This window comes from Haliotis rufescens, unplaced genomic scaffold (genome assembly GCF_023055435.1).
Source record: "Haliotis rufescens isolate VD_foot unplaced genomic scaffold, xgHalRufe1.0.p SCAF_4, whole genome shotgun sequence".
Taxonomy (NCBI): Eukaryota; Metazoa; Mollusca; class Gastropoda; order Lepetellida; family Haliotidae; genus Haliotis; species Haliotis rufescens.
In genome coordinates, this window is record NW_025964112.1 from 2,056,287 (window position 1) to 2,082,840 (window position 26,554).

At 40.8% G+C, this 26,554-nt stretch overlaps 1 protein-coding gene across 1 annotated transcript; it reads left to right on the forward strand.

The window, feature by feature from the left end:
- The first annotated feature begins 785 nt into the window (after positions 1-785).
- On the forward strand, positions 786-26,480 carry LOC124129915 (cell division cycle protein 27 homolog). The gene is made up of 19 exons (XM_048381736.1): positions 786-880; positions 5,022-5,097; positions 5,867-6,014; positions 7,934-8,059; positions 9,513-9,610; positions 10,791-10,963; positions 11,746-11,921; positions 12,454-12,577; positions 12,768-12,871; positions 13,453-13,510; positions 13,620-13,818; positions 14,220-14,392; positions 15,949-16,101; positions 17,090-17,298; positions 18,200-18,317; positions 20,306-20,434; positions 21,023-21,097; positions 21,477-21,633; positions 23,122-26,480. The coding sequence occupies exons 1-19, from the start codon at positions 857-859 to the stop codon at positions 23,229-23,231; spliced, it is 2,430 nt and encodes an 809-aa protein (XP_048237693.1). The 5' UTR covers positions 786-856; the 3' UTR covers positions 23,232-26,480.
- The last annotated feature ends 74 nt before the right edge of the window (positions 26,481-26,554 follow it).

Below are 26,554 nucleotides of genomic sequence, written 5' to 3' on the forward strand. Positions count from 1 at the left end.
TTAAATTCATTGTCCACAAATACTTCATGTTCATCATTTTCTTTAATAGTATTTATATACAATGTATACCAAGTCATTAACGTAGATCTATATTAAAAAAGCAAGGCATCCCTGGCTGACGCCAGCCCTGGTTTTGAAAGAAATGTACACACTGATAACGGTCTCTGAATGTGTCAAAATATACTTAACAATTAAGAATTGTTAACAAGCCTTGATAAATGTATTTCAACAAGCAATGCATTAATATGTAGACTATTAGAAGAAGACTATTTACAAGAATTGTATACGTTCTATACTCAAAATGTTATAATTACACAAGAAAATATATGAGAAATAGTCTTGAGAACATGTTTTCGTATACAATTGCTTCTCATCTTCTTCGATATGAAATGGACACACAGAAATATTCGATCCAACGCTATGTATACGCCATGTATACGCTACACCAGGGACCATATACAGGATCATATCTGTATATGGTCTCTGGCTAATCGATGTTGATGACGTTGTTACCTCGGATACGATCGCGTGCATTGGTCATTTCTGAACTTTACACAATATAAACAATGCGTTATATAAACACAGTTCAAATTCAAATACAACTGATTTAAACATTACGAACTGACCACAGATTAAAACATATCCTATTATTAGAAACAATGGCACTATAAGCATGTGTTCTACGGTGTTGTCCCTGTACCTGGTTAGATAATCCATGTGAAGCTTTTCAAAGATAATAGACCGTAATTGGTTGGTAGGAATACCCCCTTGGTTCACAAGACAAACCAAAACGAGGTTAACTGTCATGGCGGTCTACATTGGGATATGAGCTGCCAGTGACAAACAGACAACCAAAATGCTCTTACAAGAGCCAGTACAGGTACTTGCAAATTATTTATGCGTTATGTAGAAACACTGACGTATTTAGCAGTATATCTTGTCAGCATATAAACCACTGTTTCTTTCTCTGTAGTTACAATTGTAACGAAAATCGGTGACAAACATTCTGATTTATGAAATAGAAAATGGCGTATGCCCATCTTTGTTATGATTTCGCGTTAGAAGGTTATGCGGGTTGTTTTGTGTTGTTTGGAGGTTAAATGTGGTCACTGGGTGCCGTATACACGTAGGGGAGATAAATATTTTGTATCTCGTTGGTGTAGGTTATAATGTGTGTGTATGATTACAAAGCGAGTGTAGTCCGAACACAGCTGTTGCGACGAAGGGCACCTGTCAAGCAGCCATCGCCCTAAAGTTGTAAATAACGTTCTCAATCTGTTACATGTAGTCAAGTTTATGTATGTGATTAACAGTGGATGTTGAAGGATCAGGACCCTACCTGAAATAGTGTCAAAGACGTGTTCTAGAAAAAGAAATTCATCGCTTGTAGTAACCCACTTTTTTCTTTATTTTTTTTGCATCTCAACACTAATACCACTCACTGTTTTGAAATACTTGTTTTTCTCCTAGAATTTATGATGTCTGAGTGTTTTCTTCATCCATATAAATGAACACATTTGTTAGACTATTGCAAGTATGAACATGATAGGTAAACAATGATGGTAAGAGTATTCATACATGTAATCCTTGAGGTGTATAAGAATAACATGTTACACAAGCATCAGTGAACATGCCATGGTAACTCTCTGATCAGGGGTGTTGAAATTAGTATGCCCAACTTGCCAGACTGGTGAAAATATGGTACCTGGCAAGAGGGAAAATTGAATTTAGTTGCCTTTGCCCAGTGGTTTAACTTTGAAACTTAGATTTTAGAACAAGGTATGGTGTTTGTCAACTACAGTAGAAGTACCTGACTAGCCGTGCTTCTATTCTGGAGATCTCCCTTCAGCTGATGCTTCAGTTAATAAACTTTAGTTGTCAAAATAAAATGTTCTTCTTTTCCATGATTTAGCAGGGCAAGTTGAAAATCAGACTGGACAAGTTGAAATTTTAAGTTTATTTGACTATGGGCAAGTAGGGAATGTTTGTATTTGAAACACCTGCAAATGCTCACAGAATTGAACTAAGTATTGTTTTGAAACTACAAACCTTTTCATGAATTCTTACCAATTTTGCCCTGTACTTGATAAATATTTCACAATATGATCTGTCTATAGAGATTGTTAGACATTACTTGTAATGACACCAGCAGGTGAAATAACAGTTGATAATTTAGAAATAGTTTTCGTGATCGGGATTGACTTGGAGATACGTTTGGGAAACATACATTTGAATATCCATGATATTTGTTTATACAAGGATTGCAACAGTAGACTGTGACAATGTTGATGTGCCACAGATTGGTGTCAGCATTGAGCTGATTGTAATTGGCACTAATTGAGTTTCACTATTTTTAAGTATTTTGTACACAGTGGCAATATAGTAATTACATGTACATTTCTCATTCACAGCTGATAGGGATTGACTCTGAGTTTGACCATGCCATTACTTGTTAAAGGAAATAATGATTTTTGTGTGTCTTTGGGCCGAAAAATCAGTTTTCTATAACTGTTAATTTGTTACAGAAAATTTGTTACTTGTGTCATTTGAATGATAATATTTAGTAAAGCAATCTAGACTTTGGAAATTGTTTGATGTGACCAATATGTAAGTTAATATGCAATGTTTGCTATAACAATGTTCTACTGTGTAGTTGGTTCGGTTCATCCTGAAATGTAGCTTCTGTAACAGGACTTATATGAGCGTGTTTAATAGGCATTTCTTAGAAGTTGAAGGATGACAAAATGGACATAATGTACATGGATTTAACACGACCTGCTCAGAGGCCAATATTCGACCCCAAGTCTACAGCAAATGACAGTAAAAATTCCCAATTTGAATAAAAATGTTCCATTTCCTCAGAATTTACGAAAATATCAACTTTAAGAAAAAACAATTTTGAACAATATATGCTTTCAATGGGCTCTTAGGTATCCTAGATATGTCAGGATTATGGATAACAACTTCCTTAATATACTGTTGTTGTGACGTGTCAGGATAAGGATCTATTTAAGGATTGACTGTGTATTTTTATCAGTTCATTGAGGTATGAATCGAGAAAACCGATGTGCAAACTGTATGAATATGCATAGCGGTTTCTTACTTTTTTACAAAAGTTTCCTACAAAAGTGTGCACATCAGTTTTTCGAGTCATACCTCAATGAACCGAAAAAAATACACAGTCAATGCTTATAATTAAATTTGACATGAAAACATGTTTTATCTACAATAGTTTAACCAAAAACAGCTGTATATATCAAAGCAGACAAAAATGCCAACATTTATAAACAGTCCAGGTGTAGGAATACATACTGTGGCGTGACATGAATCTGGTGATTGTTTAATTTGAGCACATAACTTGACAATCAAGGCAAGAGGCGAGATGAAGTGCAACAGTCAGACTGCAACAAACCGGGACTAATATGTCCGGGAGAAGGCGGCTGTTTTAAATGACATGGTCAGTTATCACCAGATTCAACCATTAATTCCCTGAGAACAGGAAGACACGGTCGGAAAAATGATAGTTCGAAATGAAACCCAGAGTCATGAAAGTTGTGGAACCGAGGCAAACGGGGGAAAGAAACAGGCGACACGTTTGCTGTTTCATTACTTCTCGGCCTTCGGTCTCAAAGGGTTGTTTGGACAATGAATATGCATGAATTTTGCTAAATGTCCTGTGCATGACGATACTCGCGAACAGAAAGGTAGTTCCCTCGACTGTAATATTGGGATTCCCTGACATTCCGCAGTAATAAAAGCACCCGCCTCGGTGGTCGTGCTTAATTTTTTACATTCATTGGGAAATGAATGCAATAACACGTGACCAATTCAGCTAATCAGAATGCATGAATTTCAATGAACACAATGAAAATTTAATTACAGTGTAATGTCGCTAATACAGTATATTATTGAAGTTGTTATCCATAGCTTGTGTCCACTTTGTGAGAGTGATTAAGGGGACCTAACTAATAATACATCCTAAAGCTGTATCAAAGTAATTAACATGATTTACATCTACTGTCACTGTCAGACTATTCAGTAAGCTTGTGCTCCCACTGGACAAGCGTGTTGAAGCTTCAGAGGCAATATACGCAATCGTCCATGTGCTCATAAAATAGACTTTGTAGGCATTGTAAGCAGGGACTGTACTTGACACATGATTTGTAGCTATCACGTGATGTAAACAGCCTAGTTAGCAGTCGACAGCCATGTATGCCTTGTCAGATGGAAGAAATGCCGAAAACAGTTTTCTTAGTACTTTCATCGGTTTGGCAAATTGATGCTATCAGTATGGTCTGTCAGTGAAAATAACTATTCTTTGTTGATAAAACTTGTTTTTCCTTGTCAATTACAACTGCCTCTGTGGTCTTGTGGTAGAGCGCCTGGAAGGAGAGCAGATCCCTGGCTGCGTCCTTCCAAAAGATGTTAAAAGATGGTACTTGTGTTGTGATGGTACTTACAGTTACACATGTGCGTGGAATGTGCTGTGTATTGACCTGGATTTTGTATTGCAGTATATTGCCATACTTTAACCTGTATTGCGATACATATTGCAGTATATTGCCAATTTACATTTTTATGAGTTATTCAGAGTCATACCCTGTGTTAATGTCAGATACCATCAGTCAGTGTCCCTCACTATTTTTCCTTTTCAGTGAATAAATGTATGATAAAGAGATTAAAGAATAAAAACAAAACAAGAAATAAATCTGACTTCATCCTGTTACTTTTGTAACATAGATTCAGAAAGATACTATTTTCCATCTCTATATCGATTGGGAACACAAATATACTTATTTATGTTTGCCCCAATATATTGCTACATTTACAAATATATTGCAATATGTATTGCTGAAGATTTGCACCACATTATACTGCACACCTTTAGTCGAATGTAAGTTAAACCAGGAGACAAAACAAAGACATGATGCTTAGGTAGTTATCCATTATAATGATTATGGATCCAAAGAGAAAATAACAAATTATTGGTCAAGGTGTTTATAAAGCCATCTGATTTTCAGGCTGCCATCTTAGATGCCTTGAATCACTATGCCTACAGCGATGCCACATTCCTTGCTGAGAGACTGTATGCTGAAGGTGAGTTGAGATGAGGATAGTGATAATTGTATGCAAGTGAGACTAGCATGGACACTGAGAGAGACTGCAACAGATACTTTGTCTTAGGTGAAACATGTACAATATGGTATTTATGTGAATTTATACATATTTTGCTACTGTGAAAATTACAGAATCACAAGAATGTCCCTGATTGTTTTGACAGGTGGTTTTGATACCTGTATCATAGGCAGATCCAGAGGGTGGATCCAGGAGGTCCGCCGACCCCACCCCAACCCCCCTTTTGAAAACCAAATGTAGTATGTTGTAGGCAGTAAAATTGACTGAGAGAGGATTTTGATATTTTGACCCCTCCCTTTTAAAAATGCTAGATCCACCCTTGTATATGTTTCATGTCAGTTCTCAAAAAGCTGTTACAATGGGATGACAATATGGCTGAAACATTGCCGATGCAGCGTTCAGTTCTAAGAGGTAACTACACTTGTTGTAAGAGGTGACTAACAGGATCGGGTTGTCAGATAAGCTGACTTGATTGAAGCATGTCATTGTATCCCGGTTGCATGGATTGATGCTCATGATATCAGTCAGTGGATTGTCTGGTCCAGGCTCGATTATTTACAGACCGCAGTCATGTAGCTGAATATTGCTGAGTGTGGCGTTAAACAACAAGCAGTTTTCAACAGGGAATGACAATATTGCTGTGACATTAAAATAATAATTTTAACTCACCCACACAAAACTACATCATAAGTCAGTTTTCAACACCTTTCATGTCCATGCTCTGTTTCAGTGTCGTCAGATGAGGCACTTCACCTGTTGGCAACATGCTATTATCGGTCAGGCCGACCCATCCAGACGTACATGCTGCTCCAGAAGCGAGGCTGCCCCACCCCCCAGTGCAAGTACCTTATGGCCAAATGCTGCATGGACATCCAGAAGTAAGGACTTCATCCCGATTCCTCTAACATAACGAACATAATTTGTCCCAACCCAGCAGTTCTACGGGGCTGAAGTGGGTCACAAAATAGCGATTTTATTCCAAGATAGGGTTTGGTTGACTCATGTATTAAAAAATAATTATTTCATATTTCTTTTCATGTAATAGTTTTGGAAAACTACTGTCAATTTTTCATGTGTTTATGTATTGAGAATCTCACCCCTATATCTCAAATATATCAACGCTGTTCAATAAAAGTTTAAATCTCTATGGCTTGCCGAAGAATTTTAACCTTTTATTGACAAATATTGATATATTTGGTGTCAAAAGACGCTTGGGTGAGATTCTATTTATCATCCAACATTCGTCCAACTTTTAAGCTTGTAAACAGTAATAAGTGATGTCATGAGTGTAAGAAGTACTGTTGACCTCCCTCAGTGGCTGAAAGATCAGTGATGTCATTTGATTACGACATCATGCTGACCAATTATGTCACAATTGTCTGCAAATCATTGTGATGCAATTTCATTACATCACTAGGAGATATCGCAGGGTGATAAATACAACTGTGAGTACAACTGTTTTAGGTCCAGTGATTTTGACGCAAAACATAAACCATAACAACAAATCAGTGCAATACCTAGACTAACATCTAGTCTCTGAAATGAACATGTCGCACAGAAAAAAACCAGTTGTTCAATTATCTTAATAAAAATGTAATGAAAGGGAGCCCAGTGAATCTCTTCGTTTTCACTGCAGTAATCTAGACTTGTCGAACATTATAGACTTGCATGGGCTGTATTTGATATATATTTGTGTCAGGGTCTGTAAGACAGACTATGCAATACCGTTCATGATTGGATGAATATATACGAATATATATGAAAGTTATTAAAGCTCCTGACACATTTCCTTCTGATACAGAAAGTATGATACAAACACACACACTGCTCAGAATGTCAGTTATGATTTTTGATGACTGTGCATTATTGAATAAAATTGATACTGTAAGTAGGACCATTCATTACTACCGGTATTCACGTTTTAATTATCAAATTATGAAATGTGATGCCTTGCTTAGAATTTCTATCGGTCCAAAGTTTGACAACTTAAACAAACTGTTGGACAGGTATTCCAGGAGTGGGTGAGTAAATAATAAAAACCTACAACTTTATGGATATCATCTTCTGGTTTATTGCATGTAGCAGTGTTTCAATGTAGATCTAAGCTGGAGTGATTACAACCAAGTGATGAGAGGTGTATAATATATGGAAGATATGTTGTAAGAAGCAGCCATATGGTTCATGAGCCAGATATATCATGATACAGTTAGGATTAAAACCTAAACAATCGGATTAGATAATAATAAAAAAAATTTAAAAAAGCTGATTGGATACTAATTAACTGGTTGGTCAAGCTGATGGGATACTAATTTAAAGTCTATTGCTTTTTAGACATTGGACTTCTATTGCTTCCGCGAGTTTTGTTTTTGTGAAATTCCGATGTTTAGTTGAGACTTTGTCAACTGGATTTGATGGCTTGGGGACTTTTGTTGGTGGTCTGAGAGGGCTGATTTGCTGTCTGCTCTGGCTGTTTTTATGTTCTTTGATGTGGATATCTAATGGGCTTCACAAAAAGAAAACTCTCGGATAATGCTTGATCATGGTGTACGAATCTACAACTAGGCGACGCAACATGCAGTTAACCGGAAGTTGTTATCAGTTGTATGTTTTTATTATTAACTTATACAAACTATCGGTCAAATTGAAATTTTATCGGTCTGTGACCAGTGACTGATGGACATCTGAGACTGTGAGGCCTCATTGTGATGTGATGGACCAGCATGATTAAGGGTGTTTAACTGTTACCATCAGGTGTTTGGGGTTTCAGATTCCAGTGTACAAATGTGTTGTGTTGCAGGTATGCGGAGGCTGAGGACACGCTGGCAGGGAACATCCTGAGTCGCTGCAAGTCTCTGGATGAGATCGAGAATGAGTTCGGCAACATGGCGTGCCACGTCTTCTCTCTCCTGGGGAACATGTATAGGTGAGTGAAATACTAGACCCAGCATCTCAGGATGTATGTGAGGTCATGTGTCCATAGTCAGGTTACTGTATTTATAGTGAGTGAGTGAGTGAGTGAGTGAGTGAGCATGGTTTATGCTTCTTTTAGCAATATTCCAGCATTATCACGGCGGGGGACATCAGAAAGGGGATTCCCACATTGCACCGATGTGGGGAATCGAACCCGGACCTTCGACGTGAAGAGCAAACACTACCTCACAGCCACTACTATTTTCATAAGAGAATGTCCCAGGCTTGTTGCGAGATGTGACACGAATAGATGCGTATTTAACACAATGTTAAGTTGAGCTGAACATGATGAAAGCCAAGCATTAAGATAACATGGCTGGTCAGCTTGGAGTCAGTATACTGTATCAGAGTAGGGTGTCTTTGTTAAACAGGGGCATGTATGTCAGTGGAATAGCACTCTAAAACCAGCATTAATCCGGACAATGACAAACAGTGTATGGATTAGTTGCTCAAGTTCACTGGCCAGGTGTTGCAAGCCCCCCATCAGTGTTACTAGCCCCACTTTCTGGCTACAGCCTACATATTTTGTAGTTGGAATTAAATATGCATTGACTAGAATTTTCAACTCGACTGTCGGACAAGCTTTATGGAAATGTTACTAAAATTTTTTAGAAGTCACTGGCATTTGGCTAGCAGGCAGGCAGGCAGCTGTCTTGAGCACTGAGTACAAGCAGCCATGCATGCATGTGCATGTGCATGCACATCGCTAATAAGTGCAATGATCTTGAATGTGATGTTAAACCCCATCACCTCACAACAGTGTGGATTGATCTTCCTACTGCCCATGTGTCCAAGCAAGGCCCAGTAATACACATGGAGATGTACTTTTTGTTGAGATTTAAAGGGAGGGTCTGCTCTGACAAAATGGCAGTCCTGGAAGGTTTGGGGGAATTGTTGTGACACCTCTTTGTTTGCTATCTTATGGTAATGATGTATTCCAACACAGCAGTGAACGGTTGCCCTGGTAGCATGCAGACAGTATGTCAGTTTCTCTCTCATCCAGAGGGGATTTGGGGTAGAAATATACAATAGGGATCCCCTCCAACCTATGCTTGTAGTAAGAGGCGGCTGAATGGATCGGGTTGTTAGGCTTGTTGACTTGGTTGAGCATGAATCATTACTCATAAATTCAATCACTTATCTGGTTCAGATCAGATTATTTACAGGCAGCTGTCATATGGCTGGAATATTGTTGAGAGGGGTGTTAAGCAACAATCAAACAAAATAAATACCTCGCATTGAAGTAATTCAATTATCTAATCCTGTACTGAAAATTGGCACCAGATTTGGTGCAAAGACCCTCTTTAATAAAGATACCTGGTATGACAGAGGGTATAGTCACAATGTATTGGTCTGCTATTCCCTTCACATTTTAAAATTATATTTGCACTCATATTTGTTTTCAGTAAAACGGAACGTGTAAAGAAAGCTGCGGAATGTTACAGGAAAAGTCTTCGAATTAATCCCCTTCTGTGGAAGTCATATGAAAGGTTGTGCCAACTTGGTAAGTGTTCCGGAAAATACCTGCATGTGATAAACATCTATCTGCCCTGATCATGGTTGAGACTCATTATTGTCCCCATCAGAAGTGGGAGGGGAATATTATTCGCCTCCACAAAGGAGGAGGGTAGTATAGAAAAGGTGTCCTCCTTTCCTCAAAGGCCATTCAATATTTCTTGATGAAACTTTGTACAGATATTAGCCTAGCCATGAACTGGATTCTTTTTTGTATTTTAGGAATTTGTGTAATTTATTTTTTGTCCAGTGTCCATGACAAAGAATTAGGGTTCAAATAAAGGTAGAGATTGTTTTCGGAGATTAACTGTTTGTATTTCAGCACTTATCAGGCTTATAGGTCCACTGCTGACTTTTGTTTTTTTTGGTTTCACTTTTGTATATTTTATCTGGTTCCATTGAAACAAATGGAAAACCTCAGTGTATCTGATGATAGCCCCTGGCCCAGTGATCTTCTCATTGTGACACCACCCTAGTAGCATGGCGAAAGCAAGGTTCGTACAAGGTTGAAACGGCCTTGAGTTTCAAGGTCCCTGTTGAAAAGCCTTGACTTTTAGTGTCATGATGTCAATCACTGATTGTCGGGTCCAGACTTGATTATTTACATACCGCCATTAGATAGCTGGAATATTGCTGAGTGCAACGTCAAACAAACAAACAAACAAACAAACAAACAAACAAATAATAACCCAACTAAAAAAGCCTTGAAAATGACAATTGAAAGCCTTGAATTTTGGTGTTCCATATCTGTATGAACCTTGGCGAGGTACCAGTCAGTTAGCAGTGTATCCAGTGAAACCCCTGCCTGGGTGATCATCTTGGTGAAACCACCCTACTGACATGGCGAGAGGTACCAGTGTCATTTACTATTTAGTACAAGGCCCAGGCAGCTAGTGAGGTGAGGGCCTTGAGTGTTGCACATACCACATGTGGGGACATGAGTATTTGATACTTTTCAATCTTTTATGAGTTCCCCATGTAAAAGCTAGGTACACTACAATAGGGTCATGTGATTGGAGCATCACTATCCTCACTCGTGACAAACTTGCAAGATTTATTTGTGTTGATTACAAATACCATTTATGTTCAGTGTTGGAGTGAGGCTGAGGATATCGATCTGTTATCTCTAAATGATAGCTTGTTACTAGTCTGTGTCCTCTGTGTGACAGGTGAGAAGGTTGACCCTGGCCAGGTGTTCCAGCTACCCCAGCATACAGCCCCGCCCACCAACACCCACAACATGTCACAGAACATCACCGATGTCCTCACCCCAATCTCGGAGGCCATAGCACCCGGGTGTAATGATGCCAACGTCAGGTGGGAGCAAGGTTCCCTCTTGAAGGTGAGTGTGTCTTGCATGGACACGATCAAGGCTATCGCTGTGTCTGTGATCCTGAGTTGGTCACCAGTACCCGTGCTTTTTGTAAGGGTAGAGATAGATGAGCGTGTGCTTGCATGAACATGATCAAGGCTATCACTGTGTCTGTGATCCTGAGTTGGTCACCAGTAGTCATGCTGTTTGTAAGGGTAGAGATAGATGAGCGTGTGCTTGCATCAAGGCTATCATTGTGGCTGTTACCCTGAGTTGGTCACCAGTAGCCTTGCTGTTTGTAAGGGTAGAAATAGATGAGCGTGTGCTTGCATGAACATGATCAAGGCTATCACTGTGGCTGTTACCCTGAGTTGGTCACCAGTAGCCTTGCTGTTTGTAAGGGTAGAGATAGATGAGTGTGTGTTTGCATCAAGGCTATCGCTGTGTCTGTTATCCCGAGTTGGTCACCAGTAGTCATGCTGTTTGAAAGGGTAGAGATAGTTGAGCGTGTGCTTGCATCAAGGCTATCGCTGTGTCTGTGATCCTGAGTTGGTCACCAGTAGTCATGCTGTTTGTAAGGGTAGAGATAGATGAGCATGTGCTTGCATCAAGGATATCCCCAGTGGCCATGCAGTTTGGTGGCACTCATTGCTGTGGCATAGTAAATATGTTAACATGTTTAGATCTGTTAAGTTATGCAAGCAATATAAATTGTATTGTACTTAACAGTGAAGCCACACCTGTCCACAGCAGTTTCGATAAACTACTACAAGCTATATGGAGAGTTATATTTATGTGTTGTTTTGCTCCAGATGCAGACCCCCACCCCTCAGATCTGTGTGACTCAGTCCATGACCCCCGAGAATCAGGAGCCCCCATTGGTGGACATCCCCTCTGCCCCCACAACAGCCCGCTACCCCCGCACACAGTCCGTCATCTCCAGGGGTCTCTACAGTAAACCCCTGTTCCACAGCCCTCTCACTCCTCGGTAAGTACCGCCAATGACAATCTGCATCCAGTCTTGGTGTTTCAGACATGACAGGAAACACCATGGTGCTATTTTCTTTCTGCCTTAACATGTTGAGATAACAGATAAACATTCTGACACTCAAGTAAAACAGTAAACTCCCATATAGGCCAATGTTTCCTGAAAGCCTATTGCTTTTGGTCTGTTTTAATTGACAGTGCTCTTGGCAGGCACTGTAATCATGTTTGTGTCAATTTAACTGTTCTGTTTGTGTATTGTTAAGGGAGAGTTTTAGCGATGTTCCCATCCTATTCTGAGCCATAACTTGTAAACAGTTCAATGTTCCTTTAAGAAAACTTAACATATACATTGCTCATCTGCTTATCTGGAGCCTTTTGCTCTTTTTAAATGTTTCTAAATTATTACTTTTCCTTGACAACAATTTCAACTTAGTCCTTAACGAGGCTAGAGTTGCTCAGGTAGCTGTGATGTGTGTGTATTTTGAAGTGAGAGTTTTGTTCATGTTAATGTAAGTGATCTGCTTCTGCTGCAGTTTTGGCATCCTGCCCCTGGAGACTCCGAGCCCTACTGATCATAACACCATGCCCTTCATCACGCCCAGCCCTGTCTCCTACAGTGAGCAACAGACGCTCGACCCCAAGGCGCCCAGCAAGAAGGTAAACTGTCATCAGTTGTTAGGAAGCACGTTTCAGCTAGGTGGTAATGTGGAGCAACAAATCTATTTTTAGATAACATCATGAATATCAATCAAGTCAATTGGATGACGTTGTGGTCACTGAATCTGGAATTGCCACAGGCAACTGTTTAATGTGTTTTTTGTAGTTACGTTTCCCCAACTATTTTCAGCCGGTCACACGGAGAAGTCAGAATCAAAACCAGATGCCAAAGCCTCCAGTATTCAGCATGTCTGGAAACACAGCCAACACCAGAGACATTTCTAACCAGACAGGGTGAGCCTAATTCTGCCATGACATTGAAGAAATGCTTGATTCTGATTGGTTAAAGTTAGGTATCAATTTTCTGATTGATACATCTAAATCATGCCTTTTTACAAATAAAACATGCATATGGATACATCAATAACCTACATTTTGATCTTTAAACCATTACTTCCAATAACCTGTCATCACTGCATTCATTCAATATCTGAACACTATCAGACGTTTTTATGTCCTTGACCTTAACCCTGACTGGTTTCATGGTGCAGAACAGGACATGTAGTTTGCATACTTACTAAAGCACTTGGTTCAAAATTATAATAAAACAGTATTGATTAATTTCAAAACAGAGTAGGTTCATCTCTAAAACACTTTCCCTATGTCATATTTGGTGATTACCTTTTTTTCGTGGTTAGTCTTTGTAAATATAATAATGGCCAATTCTGTACCTTTGTACTCTGATGTGGATAATTGCTCATACTAACAATTACTGTGAACTGTTGTTTTCCTTACAATTTTCAATGTCTCATTCCTTGTCTGTATGAGAGCTGGATTGCCACTTCTATTTCTCTTACTCTTTTCATTCATTCCAGGAATATTCCAAATGTCAGAAGAAGTTCACGGTTGTTTGGAAATTCAAGCTCTGTCAAGGTAATTAATATTTCATGTGTATTATTGTTGGTCAAAGATATGGAATATGTGACTACATGCTGTCTTCAATACGAACCATGCTGATTGGGTATTGGTCTGTACCCTTTAGGAAAACAACAAGAGTCAAGGAAAATCAAGATTTGCCAGTCCGAAGGCAGTTGGTCGGAAGTCCAAGACGAGACTGAGCAAGTCCCAACAAGAACTGAATGAAATCAACAAGAGTGACTTGTCTGTAGACAGCAAGCCATCCTTGCCTTCCGACACCCCAACCCAAACGCAGATCATACAGATGCAGCACCAGTCATTAGGTAAGTAGTGTCTATGTCACACTATTACATCTTTAATACTCATACATCAGTCATTAGGGAAGTAGTGTCTCTGTCACACAATATTACATCTTTAATACTCCTACATCAGTCATTAGGGAAGTAGTGTCTCTGTCACACAATATTACATCTTTAATACTCCTACATCAGTCATTAGGGAAGTAGTGTCTCTGTCACACACTATTACATCTTTAATACTCCTACATCAGTCATTAGGGAAGTAGTGTCTCTGTCACACACTATTACATCTTTAATACTCCAACATCTGTCATTAGGGAAGTAGTGTCTCTGTCACACACTATTACATCTTTAATACTCCAACATCTGTCATTAGGGAAGTAGTGTCTATGCTATTCCTATAAAATGTCAATGTTCTGTTTCAGCGGGTATCTTGAATCTCCTGCAGGCCTTGGGCAAGGCATATCTGTCGCTGTCTCAGTACGACTGTCGCAAGGCGGCAGAACAGTTCTCGGATCTGCCTGAGCATCAGTACAACACAGGCTGGGTGCTCTCTCAACTGGGCCGAGCTTTCTTTGAAGGGGCAATTTACCAAAAGGTAGACTCTCGAGAACTTACTGTGTGAATCAAATATGTCTGTCTTGAGGTTGTGTTGGCTTTTATTTGCAAATGTAGAACAGAAGATGATCTGCCTTTTGTTCAAATTGAACTGTGGTGAGGGATGCCCCAGTGGTGAGGGATGCCCCCAGTGGTCAGGGATGCCCCTAGTGGTCATGGATGCCCTAGTGGTCATGGATGCCCCCAGTGGTCAGGGATGCCCCAGTGGTCAGGGATACCCCCAGTGTTCGAATATGCCCTAGTGTGGTCAGGGATATCCCCAGTGGGCAGAGATACCCTCAGTGGTCAGGGATGCCCCAGTGGTCAGGGATGCCCCCAGTGGTCAGGGATACGCTCAGTGGTCAGGGATACCCAAGGGATACCCCCAGTGGTCAGGGATGCCCCAGTGGTCATGGATGCCCTAGTGGTCAGGGATGCCCCAGTGGTCAGGGATACCCTCAGTGGTCAGGGATACCCAAGGGATACCCCCAGTGGTCAGGGATGCCCCAGTGGTCATGGATGCCCTAGTGGTCAGGGATGCCCCAGTGGTCAGGGATGCCCAAGGGATACCCCCAGTGGTCAGGGATGCCCCAGTGGTCATGGATGCCCTAGTGGTCAGGGATGCCCCAGTGGTCAGGGATGCCCCAGTGGTCAGGGATACCCAAGGGATACCCCCAGTGGTCAGGGATGCCCCAGTGGTCATGGATGCCCTAGTGGTCATGGATGCCCCAGTGGTCAGGGATGCCCTAGTGGTCAGGGATGCCCCAGTGGTCAGGGATGCCCCCAGTGGTCAGGGATGCCCCAGTGGTCAGGGATGCCCCAGTGGTCAGGGATGCCCCACGGGTCAAGGATGCCCCAGGGGTCAGGTATTACCCAGTGGTCTACTGATGCCCCAGGGGTCAAGGATGCCCCAGGGGTCAGGTATTACCCAGTGGTCTACTGAGCTTGGAAGTGAACCTGTCCTTGTTTTGAAAAATTGATACTACTTGAAGCAATATTCAGTATTATTCACTCATTTATAAGGGGAGATAAGTACAGTTATCTCCCCTTGAGCATCTCTACCTTAGTCCTCTAGTCTTCCTTAGTGCTCTGTATGGCCGTGTGAATATTTGCCTGATAACGATGCGTGACATTGAATGATTATGGTTGATAGTGTGAGCTCACAGTCAGATGTAATTTCACTTATCTTACAAGAATGTCCGATTCTGATTGGCTAATGTACACTGCTAATGTGAGAGATATATTTCTTAGTTCACCACTCGATTTGCTAAGCTGTTGGCATTGCATTCTACATTTACATACCAGCTGCAATTTTTAATTTCAAAATAATGATATAAAATGTGATTCTCCGGATATTTTCCGAATGAAATAGACCTAAGGGGAATAACTCAAGTTTGTTTTTGGCTGCTGCGATATTCTCACTGATTTCAGACCAAAGTATGTATACATAAGACATACTGTAATGTGATTAGATGTGCAGGAACATTAACTGTAATAGAGGGTACATCAGCCCCCCTGGAGATTGGAAGACAACTGACCCTGTTTGTGTTGTGACAGGCGGAGAAGATCTTCCAGGAGTTACGTCGCCTGGAGCCGTACCACATGGAAGGGTTAGAATACTACAGCACCACTCTGTGGCACTTGCAGCGGGAGGTGGAGCTCTCCACCCTGGCCCAGGAGCTCACCGAGCTCGACAAGAATTCACCAGAGGTGAGACATGAGCATGCTAGCTAGCACTTATCCAATGTCCTACCCCGAGAGATTCTGCTGCATATAGGGGGTCCACAAAGCGATTGAGCACTACGATTGTCGTACGTTTATGTTAAGTATAGGAGTTAACCCCTACCCCTACGATCGCTTTGTAGAGCAGGGCCCTATTTCAGTGTCAGCAGGGCTTGATTTATGGAACTTGCTTGAATTTGCACCTGGTGCATGTTGACATGAAAACCTAGTTGAACCAGACAAGACCAGGTTACACCCTGGTCACATGAATTGATAAAAGATAGATGCATAAACTGGTCCAAATAAATGCAGGGGCGGTCGGGTAGCGGTAGTGGTTAAAGCGTTCGCTCGTCACGCCGAAGACCCGGGTTCGATTCCCGACATGGGTACAATGTGTGAAGCCCATTTCTGGTATCCCCCTGCCGTGATATTGCTGGAATATTGCTAAAAGCGGCGTAAAACCGTACTCACTCACTCACTCTAAATAAATGCAATCTCAGATCTCTGATGACAGTTTCATGATTTTACCTAAATTAATGACATATTGCTGTGAAACATATTCCCATGTGCACATAACCTTGAAGAACCCACAGTTTGACGTGAAGACCAAGAAAGTATGACAGTGTTTAGTTGATACAACTTAATTTTGTTTATCTGACCTACTCCTTAATCCGACATAAGCATATGCAACCAGCCATGGCAGATTAACTGGACTTGACTGAATGTTTGTGACTCTTTTTACTTTGAGAAGACGTCAACACCAAAGACAGAAACACCTTTGTCTAAGCAATTTATTTCTGCTATAGACACAAAATGTTCAGCTGAAAGTACTCTTGTATCCCAAACCTAAATTTAATGCCTCAGTCCTTCTTTGAATAGCAACATTGTGCCATGACTTAATGTTTATCAAACATAAAAACTGTTTTGTGTCAGTTTTGAATCAGTAGCAGATTTTACACGTTGTTTATTTCAACAGGCTTGGTGTGCAACAGGAAACTGCTTCAGTTTGCAAAAGGAACATGATGTAGCGATCAAGTTCTTTCAGCGGGCGACACAGGTGGACCCAACATTTGCCTATGCGTACACGCTGCTCGGCCATGAGTATGTCTTCACAGAGGAGCTGGACAAAGCGTTGACCTACTTCAGGAACGCCATAAGGGCAGATCCCCGACACTATAACGCTTGGTAAGTCTTAACATGATCAATACAGTTGTATGTGATTGTATTTGTGAGATAGATACATGTGGCTACAATTATGTTCATTGATCATTGTCAACATTCCAATATCATATTTTATTGTTTTTGAATTGTGAAATTATGATTGTTTTATTACTTGAAAGGCTTCATATTTTAAGGCCTTCCAAAGCCATCCATGCTGACTTGAAGTCCCTAGCTCCATATTGCTTGTCTGGATTGGTGGACCCAGGTTAGAATAGGTCCCTAGCACCCTATTGCTTGTCTGCCTTGGTGGACCCAGGTTAGAATAGGTCCCTAGCACCCTATTGCTTGTCTGCCCTGGTGGACCCAGGTTAGAATAGGTCCCTAGCAACCCATTCCTTGTCGGCCCTGGTGGACCCAGGTTAGAATAGGTCCCTAGCACCCTATTGCTTGTCTGCCTTGGTGGACCCAGGTTAGAATAGGTCCCTAGCACCCTATTGCTTGTCGGCCTTGGTGGACCCAGGTTAGAATAGGTCCCTAGCACCCTATTGCTTGTCGGCCTTGGTGGACCCAGGTTAGAATAGGTCCCTAGCACCCTATTGCTTGTCGGCCTTGGTGGACCAAGGTTAGAATAGGTAACGCAGCACCATTGCTTGTTGTAAGATTGAGGTGGATGGTCTGGTGATGCCTGTCATTGTACCAACATGGAGTGAAACAATACACAGTCAAACTAGCCCCTTCCACTGAAAGTCAACTAGTTGTCCAAATGAATGGCCATAATTTATTTTGTACTGATCATACTGCTTTAGGTTAACAAAAATGCTATAACATTACAGGTAGTGTTTAAGTGAGAGAAATAGTTTTTTGGAAATGTATCAAAAGTGTGATACTTATTCCTTGAGAACAAATGTCAAATATTTTGTTTCAGGTATGGTGTTGGTATGATATTTTACAAACAAGAAAAGTTCAGCTTAGCCGAAGTCCATTTCAGTAAAGCCTTAAAGATCAACCCTCAGAGTTCCGCACTCCTCTGTCATGTTGGTGTGGTGAGTAGTTGACAGGAAGATATTGTAGTATAGGCCAGTACTAACCCTACATGTTGTCATGGATCATGTGTGTTGTGTTTGGTCTCAGTGACTCTGAAGTATGGCTTGAGTATGATATAGGATATATGCAGTGTGATTATATAGGATATATGCAGTGTGATTATATAGGATATATGCAGTGTGGTGAGTAGTTGACAGGAAGATATTGTAGTATAGGCCAGTACTAACCCTACATGTTGTCATGGATCATGTGTGTTGTGTGTGGTCTCAGTGGACTCTGAAGTATGGCTTGAGTATGATATAGGATATATGCAGTGTGATTATATAGGATATATGCAGTGTGGTGACATAGGATATATGCAGTGATATGATATATGCAGTGGGATGATATATGATATGTGCAGTATGATTATATAGGATATATGCAGTGGGATGATATATGATATATGGAGTGGGATGATATATGATATATGCAGTGGGATGATATAGGGTATATGCAGTGTGATGATATAGGATACATGCAGTGTGATGATATAGGATATATGCAGTGTGGTGACATAGGATATATGCAGTGATATGATATATGCAGTGGGATGATATATGATATGTGCAGTATGATTATATAGGATATATGCAGTGGGATGATATATGATATATGGAGTGGGATGATATATGATATATGCAGTGTGATGATATAGGGTAAATGCAGTGTGATGATATAGGATACATGCAGTGTGATGATATAGGATATATGCAGTATAATGATATGTGATATATGCAGTGTGATGATATAGGATATATGCAGTATAATGATGTGATATATGCAGTGTGATGATATAGGGTAAATGCAGTGTGATGATATAGGATATATGCAGTAGGATGATATAGGGTAAATGCAGTGTGATGATATGGGATATATGCAGTAGGATGATATAGGATATATGCAGTGTGATGATATAGGGTATATGCAGTGTGATGATATAGGATATATGCAGTGTGATGATATAGGGTATATGCAGTGTGATGATATAGGGTATATGCAGTGTGATGATATAGGGTAAATGCAGTGTGATGATATAGGATAGATGCAGTGTGATGATATAGGGTATATGCAGTGTGATGATATAGGATATATGCAGTGAGATGATATAGGGTTTATGCAGTTTGATGATATAGGATATATGCAGTATAATGATATGTGATATATGCAGTGGGATGATATAGGGTATATGCAGTATAATGATATGTGATATATGCAGTGTGATGATATAGGGTATATGCAGTGTGATGATATAGGGTATATGCAGTGGGATGATATAGGGTATATGCAGTGTGATGATATAGGATATATGCAGTGTGATGATATAGGATATATGCAGTGTAATGATATAGGGTATATGCAGTGTGATGATATAGGATATATGCAGTGTAATGATATAGGGTATATGCAGTGTGATGATATAGGATATATGCAGTGTGATGATATAGGGTATATGCAGTGGGATGATATATGATATATGCAGTTGGATGATATGGGGTATATGCAGTGTGATGATATGGGGTGTATGCAGTGGGATGATATGGGGTATATGCAGTAGGATGATATGGGGTATATGCAGTGTGATGATATAGGGTATATGCAGTGGGATGATATGGGGTGTATGCAGTGTGATGATATGGGGTATATGCAGTGGGATGATATGGGGTATATGCAGTAGGATGATATGGGGTATATGCAGTGTGATGATATAGGGTATATGCAGTGGGATGATATTGGGTGTATGCAGTGTGATGATATGGGGTATATGCAGTGGGATGATATGGGATATATGCAGTGGGATGATATAGGATATATGCAGTGTGATGATATGGGGTGTATGCAGTGTGATGATATGGGGTATATGCAGTGGGATGATATGGGGTATATGCAGTGGGATGATCTAGGGTGATGTATGACCACTAGAGACACTGTTTCTCTCCCTGTCCAGGTTCAGCATGCTCAGCAGAAGTCCGAGTCCGCCCTGCAGACTCTCAACATCGCCATCAGTGCAGACCCCAAAAATCCTCTATGCAAGTTCCACCGGGCGTCCATAATGTTTGCTAATGACAAACACATGGTAAGCAGCACAGCCACTATTGCATAATGGCAGTTCCACTTTTAAGGCCTCTCTTTTGAATCATGCAAAATCATTTTGACAAATTGTAGGGTCAGTGGTTGAGAAAAGAAAATTGTTTTGAGGAAAGTTACGAGAATAAAGGGTTACCTCCCTTTGAGGTTTATTGCATGACTTCGATTAGTTAACAGACTCTGCAGGAAGACTTTGTGTTATATTCTATGTTTGTGATAATAGTTGATCCATAAAAAAAGGATGAGAGACAGTTCAATCCCAGGCCATGTCACACCAAGAGACGTTAAGAACTTGCACTTGTTGCTATCAGTACACTGTGACGGACAGGGAGTGTCCATGTTAAACTTATATCTCAGGGGGCTGTAACTAACTATAAAACTGGCTTTAGTCTGGACTAATTCAAGCAGCCACACACACATACATGCCACCCACGAAGATTATAAGTGCAATAATCTTGGACGCCACCCCATTTCACCTCATTTCACTTTGTAAATGTGAAGTAAGCGTGTTAGATTTTGCGGAAGAATGTCCCCGTGGTCTCCAATGCTGGTGACACACTACAATTTCTCATTTCAGGAAGCTTTAGAAGAGTTAGAAGAACTGAAAATGATCATTCCTAAGGAATCTCTTGTTTATTTCCTTATTGGAAAGGTGAGTTGATATCAGACAAGCAAATAGAAGTTTGTCTTCACTGTTTAAATCAGTTGATGTCTGAAAACCTTTGAAGTTGAAAAGTTGTTACTTGATAATACAGTGAAACTCAGTCCTATGTTGGCACTTTTCTTGCATTGAATGTTAAATTTGGTAGATGCTTTGAGTTTACAAGGTTAACACGTAGATATGTTAATACTGTGCCTAGAGTACTTGGAAAATAGACAAATAGGGATGTGTGTTAAGACCGCAAACAAGTTAAATCTGTTTTCTGAGCTTGTGCAGTAGTGAAAAAGCTTAGTTCAAATTGTCAAGGAAACAAAAACTCTTGAGACAACAAGGTAATTCTGCTTGAAAACATGCTTGATGTATGATGCAGGTCCATAAAAAGTTAGGTAACACCCACCTGGCTTTGATGAACTTCTCCTGGGCCATGGACCTGGATCCCAAGGGTATCAACAATCAGATCAAGGAGGCCATTGATAAACTGTACGTCCCAGAGGAAGACGACCCACTCTCTCGCCTCAATGAAACAGGTATGTTGGGGTGTTCAGTAAGCAGGGAGACTGAATATGTCCTCTTGATATCAAACTTGTTCAGAAGCCTGACAAGATCAAGATTAGAATTGGTCTTCAGGAACCCATGCTTGTCGTAGGAGGTGACTAATGGGAACGGGTAGTCAGACTCGTTGACATGGTTGATACATGTCATCGTATCCCAATAGCCAGGGTATGAAACTCCCAAAAATTTCAGCCAGACCACAGGACTGGCTAGCTGAAATACTTGCCAGCCCTGACCAAAACCTGCCTGCCCACTATAATCATATGTTTCTCAGGATAATTTAATTGAAAATATGGAAACTGATTGCTTGTAGCATAAGCGCATCGCTAAATGTTAGGTTGTCTAAAAGCTAACGGGGTTTCTTTTTGGTTACATTTTATCATTCATCTTTACATGTGAATTATTGCTTATCATCGGGAAATATTTAGAATATTTTCACCTATGAAATATAACCCGACCGTCGGGCAGGAGGATTTGAAAATCTGGCAGTTGAAATCAACCCGTCTCGGTCGGTCGGGCAGGCAGGTATTTCGAACGCTGCAATAGCATAGATTATTTCTCATGATGTCAGTCACAGGATTGTCTGATCCAGACTTGATTATTTACTGACTGTTGTCATTTAGCTGGAATATTGCTGAGTGTTGCGTTAAACAAAAACAAACTTGTTCAAAGCGTTGATGAATGGGCAGATGAGGGTGATAAAGGCACTACACCACTGCACCACTGCAGAGATGGGTGCCCAACAGGGACAATCAACTAGCTATGTTGGTATCTGGGTCCAGTAGACACGATTATCTCCCTTGGTTGATACCCTACTTCCCAGACCCATTGCCTACAGGCTGGTGTGATATAGCTCAGTAGGCTGTGAGAGATATGAGTTGTCCACCGGTCGCTAGGGAGACATGGGTTAATTTGTCCGCTACGTTAGGTTAGATGTTCGGGCTCATGGGAACATAAACTAAGTGTATTGCAGGTTTGTCTCATGCATGCATGCTTTGGTCTGAGTTGGTAAGAATACCACTGTTACACATTTATCCACTTCGTCCTTGAAGATGATAAAAAAACAAACTCTGGGGAGTTATTCCCCTAGAGCTATTACATTCAGAAAGTATAATAAGCATCATGGAAAATGGCATCTTACATCCTAAATGCCAACAGTTCAGCAGTGGGAGTGAGGAAGATAAGAAATTACCTGACATGTTAACAGGGTACATTGAAAATAAAAGAAATGGTCTCAGGCAATCAGAATCCAACGTTCGTGTTTAAAGTAAACTAAAACCATAAAATATTCTTTCACTATTCCAGGCGTAGTGTACTATGGTCTGATATTATTTCCAGTTGTAGCATTGTTCCCCTAAATCCAGGTGTAAGATACAGTTGTCCTGGAACTGTTCTCAAGAGTAATGTACTATTCCCCTGGAGGAACTTGTTAGTGTGATACTATTCCCCTGGCACTGTTTCAGGTATGGAGGAAGGAGCAGGGCTGGAAGATGGCCAGGAAGGAGCCTCGCAGAGCACCTCGTCCAACATGGACCCTGATCTGCAGGCCATTGAGAGTGATGAAAGCTTATGACAGATGGATATAGAAAACTAGACACTATAGCTATTAGACACGACCACCAAAATTGGGTGGGAAGACTGTCTACTAGACACCACTACATAGGCTGGTCAAAAGGGCTGTCTGGTCAATAGTTATAGGGCTTTCCTCTTTCTCTCTCTACCTCTGCTAGGACTTCAGATAACAGGTCAAAGGAGGATCTTACAACACAAGGACAAAGGCAGAAATTTGTCTACCTCTGATGCTGCAGTTAATGGCAAATTTCTCAACTATATTTGTTAACCTTGAAGTGTATTTTTCAGAGACACTGAGACTGTATTCTTGTAATTTCATAAGATCTTATTTGAAGTAAGATGTGATGCTAGTTTCAGCTTTGAATGATGAAGAAGATGGATGTTGGTTAATCTCAAGCACCTGTTGGAGATAGTGGTCATTAGTGAGTTGGTATAGCCCTCATAATGTTTCTAGGATTGTCAGCACCATACCTGTGCTCATGGGGTTAGCCAAAGGGGTAAACGTCTGAGACCTGCGTCGCTTTGGACTTTGGGACACAGCACGATATAACTGGAATACTGTTAATAACAGCGTTAAACCCAACTCATACACTCACTCACTCACTTTCTACTAACCTTCAAATTTTAAGTGGATTCCATGTAAGGCTTAGTGATGTTTGGATGTTTGTTAATTTCAGATTAATCACGACAATTATTCAGTGGACACTTTAGAAAAGGGTAGTGACTGTTGGGTGTTAGTTTGTCTTGGATTATCACAAAAGCATGAAAGAGAATGCTAAGCTAATCACTGCAATTATTCAGAAGGATAGGCAGGATTAGATACAACACTGTACCACTAATCCAGACAGGTCGAAGTCTCTAAGGACCAGTTGTTTTCTCCAGAACAATGTTATGTTACATAAAGCGCAAGTACGAAATGAGATTTGGACAAGTTGGATTTTAAATAATAGAATCTACCCCTGGGATAGGAAGTGTTGAAAGAACTCTTTGATCAAGCTCCTGTTGAAGATAGAGGGGAGGCTGTCACGGCTAGGTGATCCCTGCGTGTAAGTGATCTGACATCAAGCACCTGTTGGAGAGGGGTAGGGGAGGCTGTCGCGGCTAGGTGGTCCCTGCGTGTAAGTGATCTGACATCAAGCACCTGTTGGAGAGAGGTGGGGGAGGCTGTCACGGCTAGGTGGTCCCTGTGTGTAAGTAATCTGAGATCAAGCACCTGTTGGAGAGAGGTGGGGGAGACTGTCACAGATAGGTGGTCCTGCATGCATGATTCTGTGTAAGTGATTTGTGAGCAACACCTCACTTTATGTTGTATGTTTCTATGAGTTTTACGAACAGTTTGCAATATGAAGGAGTCCAGTGTTATAAACCAAGAGGCTCATGTTGATGCAAGTTGTGCATTTGTGATACAAACTGCTGCAGGAAACAGACAAGCTGGCAACAACACAAGGCAACCAGTTATGTCGCAAAGTGCAAAAGGATTATTTTGTATTTACCTTGAACTATTCGGAATATTTTTATGCTTTTCAAGCTCTGATGAGTTATTTCATGGCAGTTCATGGTAGATATTTACTTCAAGGAAACCTGTTTAGAATGTTTAGTTAGTATTTATTGATAGCAAGTAGCTACAGGGTGTTTGGGTAGAATATTGGGGGTGTGTCTTGACAAACATGAAGAGTTGATGGAAGGATTGTGTCAACTCAGATGTCTTTGTGTTAATTAAGGGATGAGGCTGGTGTAAAGATCATTGTACGTTCAATCAACATCTGCCTATGCTAGATGCCCATGGCCCTGTTGACAAATGTGATCTTAGCTGCAACTATCATATTTTAAAGAATAAAGACAGGTGCTGAGATCCCTTTCTTTAACAGCCCTTGGGGCTGTTCCACAAAGGGATCTTAGCGCCCCGACTGCCATGACCATGTTGAAGTATTGGAGGTACGATCACCTTTGCACTAAATTCGCTTTATGCAGCCCGACGCTGAAGACAGTCCTCAGAGATCAGCATCTGCCCCAAAGGCCTGTCATTCTTCTCATGAGCCTTACAGCTGAATAAGACTACAAGAAAGAAGTCAATAGGTTCGGAGAGGTGGTTCTGGCAAACAAGAAATATTGTAATATGTTACACGTTGCACGGGTAGCTTCAATGTTGTGGATGTACTAATGGTGTGGAATGTGATTGAGTCTCAACCACAGCTTGAATCCCATTCACTGAATGAAACACAAAGCCTTCAAAGGTTGTTGTCATCTGTGATTTCAGACAATTTAGGTCCAAGACGACCAAGAGAATTGTCCAGAGCCTCACAGCTCGCATGCCATATATGCCATGATATGGATTATGTTAGTCCTTTTCCACCTGTTTTGTGAATGTTAGTGCATGGAACAAAGGGTTCTGGACTGTCCATGCTTCCTTGTGGGAGATACTCACTTTGCATTTAAGGGTGGATGAACACAACATGGAGTCACCTCTCCTTAAACCGTCATTATCTAATTTAAGTTATACAACTTGTTGGGAGAGATTTTTGTTTTTATTGATTTGTAATATTTTGTTAGTTTGTGTGAATATGATTTTGAGTATTGTCTACTGGAGTCTTTTTATACCTGAATGATTTCTACGTGGACAGCATCTTGACAAGTGTGACATTATGTGCTGAGTTGGTGGTGAGCTGGCTGCTGCTGCTGATCCTGCTGCTGTTCCTCAATACCCTGCTGTTCCTCATACACCCATATCCCCTCTGTGGGGATGTAAAGTGACAGCACATGAGCAGCCCTGGAGGTAGATAATACAAGTGGGCTTGTATGTACCTGATTTCATCTGTTTGCATTCTTGTTGTGTAATAGTGCTTCCTGGAAGTGACCAAAGACATATTTAAAATATTCGAGCTGTGTGTCCTTTAATAATATGCACTTGTGCAGGTGCATCCTGCAGCTAGGTTAGTCAGTATGCAGGGTACACAAGCTCCACTTCCCGTCATGTTTGCAGTGCACATCTTGCAGTCGACAAAGTTTGAATGATGTTCATCAAACCTGCCACCATACTTGGTGATGTTTGAGACCAGATTGAATTGGCATGAGATCAGGATCTTGCTGCAGTAGCAGCAGCAGCAGCAGCAGCAGCGATATGTGTTGAAACTGTACTGTGCAACTACAAGGTCTGTGTGCGAGAGAGGTTATGACAGTATTCAATATATTGTACAGAATACCAAACTCTGATGTTACCTAACATCATACATAATAAACATATAACAACATACTGAACTGGTTTGTTGGAACTTGCGTAAAATAGGTGGATGGTGAGCATCTTTAATGCTTCATCTGCTCAACATA

Bases quoted from the DNA above. Each gene is read 5' to 3' on its own strand.
- LOC124129915 (XM_048381736.1), top strand. From the start codon at position 857: ATGCTCTTACAAGAGCCAGTACAG. The intron at 12,578-12,767 runs GTAAACTGTCAT...AACTATTTTCAG, and splicing joins CCAAGGCGCCCAGCAAGAAG to CCGGTCACACGGAGAAGTCA. The intron at 16,102-17,089 runs GTGAGACATGAG...TTATTTCAACAG, and splicing joins TCGACAAGAATTCACCAGAG to GCTTGGTGTGCAACAGGAAA.